General features: G+C 37.0%; 1 protein-coding gene across 2 annotated transcripts in view; it reads left to right on the top strand.

Moving 5' to 3' along the window:
* The window catches only part of sipa1l2 (signal-induced proliferation-associated 1 like 2), a 137,303-nt gene that overhangs the window by 114,470 nt on the left and 10,256 nt on the right, over window positions 1-12,577 (top strand). For both annotated transcript variants that reach the window (XM_056468790.1, XM_056468791.1), the window contains 2 exons: window positions 1,253-1,472; window positions 7,564-7,695. In XM_056468790.1, coding sequence (XP_056324765.1) covers window positions 1,253-1,472; window positions 7,564-7,695 — 352 coding nt within the window. The remainder of the gene's footprint in view (window positions 1-1,252; window positions 1,473-7,563; window positions 7,696-12,577) is intronic.

The raw sequence follows: 12,577 nt of genomic DNA on the forward strand, positions 1-12,577 counted from the left end.
GATAATTTATCCTAAATAAAAGAAATACATTTATAGAGATGGTATATAAGTATATAATTTCACTCACCTGGGAAATGAAAGCCACTTGAATGGTTTGTGAGCACAATTAAGTGCACACAATATGTCATATTATCTGATTATTGTTGAAAACAATCCCAAAAGGAAATTGACTGTGTAAAGCCGCATAAAACAAAACAAAAATACAATGTACTGTGTGATGAGTTCAGCAGCTAATTACCCGGAATCAGCTGAGGTGAAGTGACAGCGACCAGCGAAGCCTAGCTGTCACTCAAGTGGCCCAGCTCTTTATTATGCAGACTTAATATAACTTAATAAAAGCAAAACGGATGAGTTATAAAATCACTCCCTTACAGTTGTCATGCAGGGTAATATTAGCTATATGCACCATAACCATCTTTTGTACCAGGCTGTAAACATGTTTATATTAGCTGTAAAAATGGCCAATTTAGCATAGCAGTCAGTGAACATCTGAAATTCCTGGAGCCAGCCCCCAAAGGCGAGTCGATGAATTGCAGTTTCAGTTACTTCCATATTGGCTTCACGAGGGAGAGCGAGAGGTTTCCGCTTGGTTTTAAGGCCTGTGGCTGTGTGAGCATTTAAAGAGAGTCTAAAGCATTCAGGAACAAGAAATTACACCATTTGTAACTTTAATAAAGATACATTTTATCTAATTATTCATACGATGAAGACCATGCAGCGTTATTTTTCAATATTCAATTTGTGTTACCTGAATACTGTTACGACTCAAATAAAACAAACAGTGCTTTATGGTTTTATGCATTGTCGATGCTCTGATGTATTTATCTATAAATTGTCATTTGTTTATTATATTTCTATAAGTTATTCACTCCCCTTTAGAATCATCCCAGTCAATCTAAATTCATAAATTTATATGAATTTAATAAATTTAAATATTGCAATGTCAGATTTTACCAATATTGTACAGTTCTAATAGTGTGTACAATATAGTATAGGGTGCTTACCTTGGTATTAATGTTTCTTTACCAAGCATACAACAATTAAAATACTGTCTGTAATACCATGAAAGTAAACATATTTATGTGCGTCGCCACCTTTTGCGAGAGGACACGTTTTAGCCCCACAACATCGTCTGCAATTTTTTTAAATTAACATTTTAAATTTACTACTTTAGTTGATTGCAGATGTGTAGTTCTCATTGGCAGCTGTCATCTCTTTAAGACTTTATTTTTGTGTGTGTGTGTTATTTCAGATACCGCTTGTGGTGCAGTCTCCGCGCCGCTCGCTGTACCGGACTCTGTCAGATGAGAGCTTGTGTAGCAGCCACCGGAGGGCGCTGTCCTTGGCTAGCTCTCGTAGCTCCATGCTGGATCAGGCCGTGCCCAATGACATCTTATTCAGCAGCGCCCTGCCCTACCACATTACTCTGCCACCTCGCATGGGTCTTAACCACAATGCAAGTCAGCTCAAGAGTGAGTGTCATGTCGCATTTGTTGACATTAGTACCCTTTTATTCATTCATTCATTCATTTTCTTTTCGGCTTAGTCTTTTCGCCTTTATTACTCCGGGGTCGCCAAAGCGAAATGAACTGTCAACTTATCCAGCACATTTTTTACGCAGCAGATGCCCTTCCAGCCGCAACCCATCTCTGGGAAACATCCACACACACTCACTCACACTCATACACTACGGACAATTTAGCCTTCCCAATTCACCTGTACTGCATGTCTTTGGACTGTGGGGGAAACCAGAGCACCCGTAGGGAGAACATGCAAACTCCACACAGAAACGCCAACTGACCAATATAGCGATGTTATACAAGTAAAAAATTTACAGGTGCCTGTGAATATGTTTACATCTTGCAAAAATGAGCAATTCCTCCATAATTTTTCTGTACTGAGTGATGTTATGTTCTTCAATTAGTCTCACACATTCACATAATGCAGGTTCACAGGTCATAGTTCACGCAACTTTACCTTAGCTTCAAATATCCCACAAAATGTCAAATTTCTTAGCATGGACTTGCATTTCCGGTCTAAAGCTTTTGCATGCGTATGAATGGAAGTCAATGATGAAAAGTCAAGTTTGACTGCTAGGCTTGTCACAATAATCAATATATCGACTAATTATATAATCTAAATAGCCTTAAGAACGATAAGTATTTTATAGTGTTTATAGCTATTTTCATTATTATTCTGTTATATAATCATTATATAATCAGTAGTATAAAATTCTGTCAAAATGGCAATAATATCGCCAGTGTTGGTGAAGTGATGCTACTAGCTTAGCTACATTTCTCAGTAGCGTGGCGGTAACGTCGCTACTTTCTAAATCAAACAGCTTTTCAGTAGCGAAGCTATTATTTTAAGCAAGTAGCGCAGTAGTGTCAACAAAGCTACATTTACTGATCGCGGATCATTAAGTTACACCACCACTATTCACAGAGTTTTGAAGCCGGTGTCTAGCCGATTAAAGTAAATCCATATGATAGCAAGAATGGCGAATTCTTCTTTGTTTCTGTTCGGAACAGCATATTGCGTTAAATGACTGAACTTAACAATAAACCTGCATATGTTTCATTGGCAGTTTTTCTGATCACTTAGACAGAACTGACATGGATGGACTTTTGCCAAGTAGCTTATAGCTTAGCTTGCTAAGTTTTCCAGGGGGTAGCTTTTAGTGTAGTTAAGCTACATTTTAAGTGGAGTAACTAATAGCTTAGCTTGCTACTTTTTCCAAGTAGTTTGCCCAACACTAAATATCGCTTATCGCAACAATATCTGTGACAATATATCGCAAAACAAACATTCCCTATCATGACAGGCCTACTCACTGCAGCTTTAGATATTTCACATGACAGACATTTATAAATAGTACACTAGAGAAACTAATAGTTGAATTTGTCCTGCAAATTCTTTGGTTTTTCAGGATTTTTGTGTATTTGAACCCTTTCCAAAAATGACTGTATTACTTTGAGATCCAGCTTTTCACATTAAGAACAAGTGACAGATTCATATGCAACTGCAGAAGGTTCAAGCACTAATTGAATTGGAGTAATTAATTATTTTGTACTCAGGGAAACTTGATGTTAAGATATAATATGATATTTAGGACAAATGAGAAAAAACTACACACTTTTATTTTGTTCAAAAGTTTGCACCCCTTCTGGAGCATCAATCAACTAAATACATAATTTTCTTTAAAGAAAACTAGTACAGGTCAAACTCACTACAAGTGTAGATTTAGTTTTCTTAAACACATTGGTTAAAAATGCTGCTTTATTTTACAATAAATTATGCAATAGTGCTGTAATATTCATTTGCATGCATTGAAATGAGTCACATGGTTATGTTTACATACATACTGACCTCAATATGCTATCCAGATCATCGCAGAATGCATCGCAGCTTCAGCTGTACATATAATGTAAACGCTTGGATTGCCAGCACTAAGACATAGTTGATGATAATGGAATAAATGAGCTTTTTTTGGCTCCTGGAAGATTTTTCCATCTCCTCTGTAAGCTCACCACATTCCTTCCTGTTACAGTAATTTTATCCTCTGCAGACTTTAATGTTGTACTTAGTAATGAAGCAAGTAATGATACTATAAATCTGCTGCTAATGCTCGAGAGACTTGGTGCTAATCATACTATTATACGTCTACTGAAAAATTCTTGCAGGATAATAAGTGTACTGTAATAGGAAAATCATTATAATAGCACAAATTTGGTGCAGCCACGCTGGACTGGCCATTGGAAGCACGACGCGTTCATGCCTTAAACAGCTGGAGTGTAATGCAGCTGAACAGAAGGCACGTTCAACTTAACAATTGCTAACATAAGCTTTATTTCCATTTAAGTAAAACCAAGGAAGACGGGTAAAAATGTGTATATTTATATCGAGAAAAAGAGAGAATATATATATATATATATATATATATATATATATATATATATATATATATATATACATACACACACATTTGAAGTCAGAACTTTTAGCCCTCCTCTATATTTTTTCCCCAATTTCTAATTTTCTAACTGAAATATTTTTTTAACACATTTCCAAACATAATAGTTTTAATTACTTATTTTTAAAAACTAGTTTCTTTTTAACTTTACCATGATGACAGTATGTAAGATTTTACTAAATATTTTTCAATATACTAGTATTAAGTTTGAAGTGCCATTTAAAGGCTTAATCATGTTAATTAGGCAAGTTAGAGTAATTAGGCAAATCATTGTATAATGCTGGTTTGTTCTGTAGACTCTTGTCGAAAAAAGAAATAAATTTTAACCTTAATTTTTTTTTTTTTTCTTTAAACAAAAAACTACGTTAATTTTAGCTGAAATACAGCTTACTACTAGAAACCTGCGACCAGAAGGAAGGAGCTGAAACTCTGAGTGTAGGGGATGAGCAGTGCCACTTAAAATTTAATTTGTGATTCTCTTTAGCTGCCTGGTGTACACAGCCTCTAGATTAGCTAGTGACACCCAACTTCAGCAGACATTCAGACTTAATCTGGAGTCTGCTGTATGCCTCTATAATGGTTAAATGTAAAATAAATTTAGCTTTGGCTATCTAATAGCAATATTTGGCCAAAATCATCTGTCATTTGTTCTTGAATAGACAAATTTGACTGCAAACGAGCAATAAGCATGTCTTTAAATATGTGGACATGATATTTAAATATAAGGACATGTCTTTAAAAATGTGCCTGATGCTGAGAAATAAACAAGACAAACACAACATCCAATGGCACACATATAATGCATGTTTATCTACAAGTAACAAGTGCCAGCCGATATATACTGCAGGAGCCCTTCTTGTGTGAACAGCCCTATAAAGCCTCTTGGTGTGTTTGGTATTCAGACACTCGAGCTGTTCTCCAGCTGTCTGAGACGTACAGTTCCTCTCTCATTATAGCAGAAGTCAAAGCCGGCCAACTTCATTCATTATTCAAATCACTCTCACCTCTCAGGCCTACTGTCTGTCTGCCTGCATGAGAAGCACACTGGGTGAATTAACCAGCGTTTGCTCTCTAGGTCACCTACAGCTCATTTCACCTTTGATTCTTTCCCCATACGTACACTGAATTGTTGGTAAATGTGCCCTTTGACCCTTGACCGTTGGGCAACTGCGACTTCTTCCCTGTCAGCTTGAAATCTCTGCCGCTGGATGAATGTTTAATGCAGTTTATAGAGTGGTCAGTTGTGTCTCGGTTTTCCTCTTGATCGATCTGATCATTATACCTCTGATGAATGGTTCAAGTGTAATTGTAGCCTCTCATGAGTTAAATTATTTAGTAAAGACACTTTTAGGTCAGAGCATGTTGTGTTCCAGTTGAGCTTTGGATACTTTTTTTCTCTGTCCTAATGCATTTTCCTGCTCTTATTATGTGGTGCACATTATTTCAAATTAAAAGGTCTTCAAAATATTTAATCAAAATGTAACGATGTGCACTTACTAAAAATCACTTTTCCATCGATGCCACGTAGGCCTTCTGGGCTGATAGACTGGTAGATGTTAGCCAGCTCACAAGTTATTTTTGTGTGTGTGTGTACGTGCGTGCGTGCGCGTAAACAATGTAATTATTAAATATTTAATATTCTGTTGCATCTAGTCTTTGTTATTATCATTATTATTATTATTAGTGGTAGTAGTATTAGTATTATTACTATAAAAGTTAACCTTATTCTAATACAAATTCAGTCCATATTCCATAGTTGTAACTGGTCTTCAATATTGCACAATATTTAAAATTTTCAGAAAGGTCTTCATTAGGGGTGTTTGGTTCTGGGTCGACTCCAAATTCTCGACTCTTCATTTTGGAGTCGGTGGAATCGACTTTGGAATCGACTCCATTTACATTCATTTAAAATAACGCAAGGATGAATCATATCACGATTTATACAATGCTACTGCGTCAATTGCAGCTTTACATTGTGCTGTTCTCCTCTGGTCTGACAAAACCAGCAGTTTAAATCATCTGCAGTCAAAATAAAATGGTTATTAGCCCACACATTTCACAGCATATTTTAATTGTCTAGTTTAGATAATTTAGAAAATTACATTGCAATCTTGGAGACAGAAAGGTAAAACATAACATCAAGACACCAAATCTGCGGTTGTTCATTTCTGTATTATTATTATTTTTTTGCATCAACAGACGCTCCAGCCGATCAATAAACATAATTTCTATATTTTTAAAAGATTTTTAAATTGATTTAATGACCAATTAAATATTAAACCCCTACACAAAATGTTTAACTTGCATAATTCATACATTAACAAACAAAAGCAATGTGACAGACTGTGCCTCAAAGCATATCACATTGCTCTCTCTCTCATAAATGTGATTTTTTTTTTAAATAGCCTATTACTTTACTTTTAAAATATCACTGTCTTGTGTAATTTGTTCATTGTAATTCAAAAAAGGTGTGTTAATGGGACGACATACGGCAGAAGAAAAGAAGTGACTCAGACCTGTTTTTGAACACTTTGCCTTATTTAAAAATCCTCTTTTTGAAAGGAAATTTGTTTGGTATAGTTTGTATCTTAATTTTTATGTGTTTTTTGTTGCCATTTACAAAATAAACAAGAATAATAAATATTAGAGGTGAAATTAAGCGTGTTCAGAGCCAAAACAAAACCACCATATTATATTGTCTGATTGTCTGATAACGTCGTAATTTTACCTGCAGTGCTAATGTAAGACGTCGATCTGCTCCAAATTCACACACATTCTATATTTCATTTATAAGACAACAAACTTGACATCGCAAGCAGATCATCTTTAAACCAAATTGCAAAAATGTGTGCTTTTATAGGAATTTGAAAGTGAAAGCAAACTTCATCCCGCAGCACTATTTATAATAGCCTAGAGTACTCATGGTCAAGAAATTCAAATGCAAAAGCGTAAAACGTGTGTTCAAAGCAGCTGCCTTCGGTGTCCATTGTGCTCGTGAATGAGCATTATAACTGCAGCATGTAACTGCTTCAGTCAGGAGGGTTTGAAAAAAAACAGACTCGACTGTTCTATTATTGTCCTGGAGTCGATTCCGGTACTAGGTCCATTGAGGGTCAAGGAATTAACTCTTGGTGTTAACTCTCCATCCCTAGCCTTCATAATAAAAGTGTAATAGTCCTCAGAAATCACTTTTCCACTAGGGCTGTTGGATGTAAACCAATATTCAATTGAAACTAACTTTTTATGTGATGTTTGTTTATGTAACTTTTTAAGATCTCATCAACTGATGCAGTTTTCAACCCAGTGTTGCTATACAGTATGTTTCAAATTATGGGGATCTTCCATTCAAAAGAGTTGAAAATAATCCTTGTAAATTATAATTACCTTTTTACATTTGATGGATGAATTGTAAAAGGAGTATTGACACCTCGTACCTGTTTTAAAAAAAATGCTTCACTTACTGTTAGTTTAATAGAAGCTACTCCCTTAATTATGTATGGACTGCAAAATGGCATTTAGGCAGTGATAATGGGGAAGGGTTTATAAACATGCTCTCCAAGCGTAATGAACTACATGTCCTCTCTCCACAGATGAGCTCTGGTTCTCTGACAGCTCGCTGGCAGAAAAGGCCAAGCTGGCGGACACTGGTATGATGCCCTTGCCGGACCCGTCCTCCGGTCTCGACTGGTCACATCTTGTGGATGCCGCACGTGCTTTTGAAGGTACAAGCTTCAGTCACACACACTAAATATGCTGCTTTGTCACCGTATTCACAGCCGTGTAAGGTCTTGACCCATTTACCATGCTTTATGATCATAAACCCTCTGCTCACTCTGATGGAACGAACTGCAAGAGAACTAGATTTTTTCCCCTAGTAGAACTGCACTGACCCTTTGGGTCCATGGATATTTTTATAGCAGAAAAAAGGTAGTCAGATGTTTTCGTGTCTGAGGATTCATTTAACATCACATGGTGTTTCAGAATAAAAACAGTCTTTTAACTAATGCAGGCTTGAATAACCTGTGCTGTGCAGTAAATATTTAAATGAAGCCATTGGCATTCTTTGGAGCTCAAACATGGCTTTTTTTTATGCAAATGAGGCTCATTATGAGATGTACCTTATTTGCAAAGGTCAGGATTGTTAGCTTGATGCAGTTAATGCTGTTGTACACTAAAAAAAACATACACCACAATGTGAAAATTTGAGATCTGTAAGGTTAGTTGCCATTTAAAAAATCTATATAAAACAGTGAGATAAGTTTAGAATTTAGGTAACAGTTTCTATTAATATTTTGCCAAGATAGCTCTACTTTAAACAGTCTTACATTAAAAATGTATTAATATAAAGCAATGTTCTGTATAAAATATCACACTGCATTAGTGCATTTCTTTGGTTCAAGGTTACCTGACAGTGTTAATGATGGATGGCTGGATGGATGGATGGATGGAAGGATGGCTAGATAGATAGATGAATGGAAGGATGGAGGGATGGCTGGATAGATAGATAAATGGAAGGATGGATGGATGGATAGATGGATGGATGGATGGATACATGATGGATGGATGGGTAGATGGATACATGATGGATGGATGGGTAGATGGATAGATATGATGGATGGATGATAGATGACAGATGGATGGATGGCTAGATAGAGAGATAGATAGATGGATGGATCAATGGCTAGATAGATAAATGGATGGATGGATGGATCAATGGCTAGATAGATAAATGGATGGATGGATGGATGGATCAATGGCTAGATAGATAGATGGATGGATCAATGGCTAGATAGATGGATAGATAAATGGATAGATAAATGGATGGCTGGATAGATAGATAAATGAATGGATTAGATAGATAGATAGATAGATAGATAGATAGATAGATAGATAGATAGATAGATAGATAGATAGATAGATAGATAGATAGATAGATAGATAGATAGATAGATAGATAGATAGATAGATGGATGGATGGATGGATGGATGGATGGATGGATGGATGGATGGATGGATGGATACATGATGGATGGATGGATGGATGGATGGATACATGATGGATGGATGGGTAGATGATGGATGGATGGGTAGATGGATGGATGGATGGATACATTATGGATGGATGGGTAGATGGATAGATATGATGGATGGATGATAGATGATAGATGGATGGATGGCTAGATAGAGAGATAGATAGATGGATGGATCAATGGCTAGATAGATAAATGGATGGGTGGATGGATGGATCAATGGCTAGATAGATAGATGGATGGATCAATGGCTAGATAGATGGATAGATAAATGGATGGCTGGATAGATAGATAAATGAATGGGATAGATAGATGGATGGATGGATGGATGGATGGATGGATGGATGGATGGATGGATGGATGGATGGATGGATGGATGGATGGATAGATGGCTGGATGGATGGATGGGTAGATGGATAGATATGATGGATGGATAGATGATAGATGGATGGATGGATGGCTAGATAGATAGATGGATGGATGGCTAGATAGATAAATGGATGGATGGATGGATCAATGGCTAGATAGATGGATAGATAAATGGATGGCTGGATAGATAAATGAATGAATGGATGAGATAGATAGATAGATAGATAGATTGATAGATAGATAGATAGATAGATAGATAGATAGATAGATAGATAGATAGATAGATAGATAGATAGATAGATAGATAGATAGATAGATAGATAGATAGATAGATAGATAGATTGATTGATTGATTGATTGATTGATTGTGCAACCACAAAATCTCACAGTCATCACACTTCTGAATTGTATGATTTGTATTTCTCCTCCAGTTATATATGTACAAATGTGTTTTTTATTCCTCCGTTTAATTGTAGCTCATTGTGTTCTCTCTAGTCTGCGCAATTGCCCAAAAGAACAAAAGAAGCTCAAAACGCGTTTTCTTTTGTACTGTTATTGCGATTGTGTCTTGACCAACCACAAAGCTTTCTCGACCCTCTCTTACACCATTAACAAACTTAACTGAAGGTTTTGCACAAAACAGCACCCGTCTCGATCGCTGCTCTTGACCATGTCCAAATCAGCATGTCTCTATTTTCCTCCCATTCATTTCCTGTGACTGCCTGAAGGTGCATTGTTCCGCAAGGTGCTAATTAGGAGCGGGGAACGTATTTTGAGCATGGAGAAATTAAGCCATTATCACTATGTGAGCCCAGCAAGACACCACTTAGGGAAATGACTCAAGCCATCGCTCGCTGTAATTACACATTTTGGGTTTTGGACGCTTTCGCTCGTATGCAATTACAGCTGTTCCCTCACCTTCAACCGGTCGCTGTAGAGAGCGAGGCCAAAGATGGCGAGGGCATGGCATTGCGCTTCTTCAACTGAGATTTTACTTATGATCTGGATGCTAAAAAAATGGGAAAAATGGCTGCTAGATGGTGGTAATTGGCTGAATGGGGCATCTGATGAGCAGGTTTTTCCCATTTTAGGGTTGTTTTTTTTCTTGGAGATGTGCTCTTGTGACCTGACGAATATAGAAAATGCTGTGTGGCAAGCAGTTTGGGCTTTTATTCAGTCGCAGGGTATGAATTTTATGTTTACAGTTAGTTCAAACTACTTATTTAAAATCAAACAACACAATTCTTGAGTTCTTTGGGGCACAATCTAATTGTTTTATGTTCAATCCATTTAAATTTGTAAAAACTAATAACCCATCTTAATTCCTTCATGTTGCCTCAACAAAAATCAATTGTGTGGATCCCAACGTTTTTTACAATAGATATTATTATTGAAATTTTCTCTCGTTAAAAAGCCAATTCTTTAAATCATCAATTCGATTTTTGTACTTTTTTTACTTATAATAATATTGCTGTTAAATCATTTTTCTACCCCTACGCCTTCCTCTTGCCCCTTGAAACAGAATGTGAATGGGAAGGGCTTCAAATTTTACCCCTAAGAAATGGGATGGCACTACAACACCGGTACACGTCATTTTATGTCATTGCATAATTTATTATAAGGGTTTATTGATAGTGAAATTTTGTGGGGGGTTTTATCGTTTTTTTTAAAGCATGACGGTAAAACACGTTTGTTGTAAAACTTCGTAATAATGAATTTTGCCATTGTAGATGTATTCTAAGAAATTTTCTTACCCGTTGGTTTTGAGTGTGGTCTTGAAAAATCTCCATTTCAAGGACTATCTAGCCCAGGGGTGGCGAACCCGCGGCTCGCGAGCCGCTTGCAGCTCTTTTACTGCTCTTGTGCGGCTCAACCTCTCGCGCGATTTAACATACATTAACCAATTGACTAATGCCCCATTCACACGGGGCTTCAGCGTTGCTCGCTGCAGAAGCTGGGAGTAGCTCAACTTTTTAAGCGCCAACGGACACGTCAGCCAATCAGATTGCTGTATGCCAATACACCTGCTAGACAGTGGCCTATTGCTGACTGCATTTCATTTTCTGACGCTTCTATGATGATCGTTTCAGCTCTAACTTCAGACACGCCTTCAGTCAAGAGTTGACACTGAAGCCCCGTGTGATTGGGGCGCAACACGAGTGACGTGCAGTTCGTTAATATCAATCGTCATGGCAGAGTCAGGAAAGCGTACAGCTAAGCGTAAATACGAAGATGAGCGCAGAACATTTTTATCTGAATGGGAGGATTTATATTTTTTTGTTGAAAGAAATGGAAAGCCATTCTGCTTGATATGCCAGACTTCGTTGTCACATTTTAAGGCTTCAAATCTCGAGCGCCATTTCACCTCTCTCTATTCTGCCGTAGCCCGGGAATTTCCCAAAGGCAGTGAACTTCGCATCTGTTGTGTGGCTCTTTGCAGTGATAAAGTTTTTTTTTTGGCTCATCATGCCAAACAGGTTCGCCACCCCTGATCTAGCCCTTCCCCTTAGCTCTACGCCTTCAAGCTAAAGAGAATTGGGACACCCCTTCACGTGAATGTGCAGAACGAGGGCTAAGGGGAAGGGCCAAGGGGTAGAATTGGGATTGGGCCTGAATGACCCCATTCATATTCGTTGGTATTCAGTATTGACTTTTTACTTGTTGAAGTTCCATTTTCACATATTAGCTATGTATTTCTTTCTAGTAGAGGTGGAACTTTTGATACCAATAAATATATTGTAAATTCATTAAATTGAGAATTGTTGATTTCAAGAACAGACTATGAGCTATATGCACAGCTAGTGTTTTTCAGCCAATGATGAACTTCCGGTGAGAGCTTTATTTGACTATTTTCAATTTCATAAGCTTCCTTTACAGCATCGATGTTGTAATTTAATTCAAATATAATCAGTTAAATAGATTTAAGCATTCATTTGCTTGTCAAAGCGTAAAAAGAGTCGAAATAGTGTTTAAACGCAGGTGCCGCCATTAGCAGCAGGCGAGTGCAGAAACTTTGAAAATACTAGAGTAGTAAAAAACTTTTTACATTTTATTTTTCATACTATATTCTATTTTATTTTTCATATTTTAAAGACATGGCAGGGGAAAATGGAATTTAATGCAGTGCTTTTTCTCTGGTCTGAGTCCCACTTATCTCAGACAGGCAGTGATGATCGCTGTGATTTAAAGAGATCTGATCTTAAAC

The sequence above is a fragment of the Danio aesculapii genome, chromosome 11 (genome assembly GCF_903798145.1).
Source record: "Danio aesculapii chromosome 11, fDanAes4.1, whole genome shotgun sequence".
Lineage (NCBI taxonomy): Eukaryota > Metazoa > Chordata > Actinopteri > Cypriniformes > Danionidae > Danio > Danio aesculapii.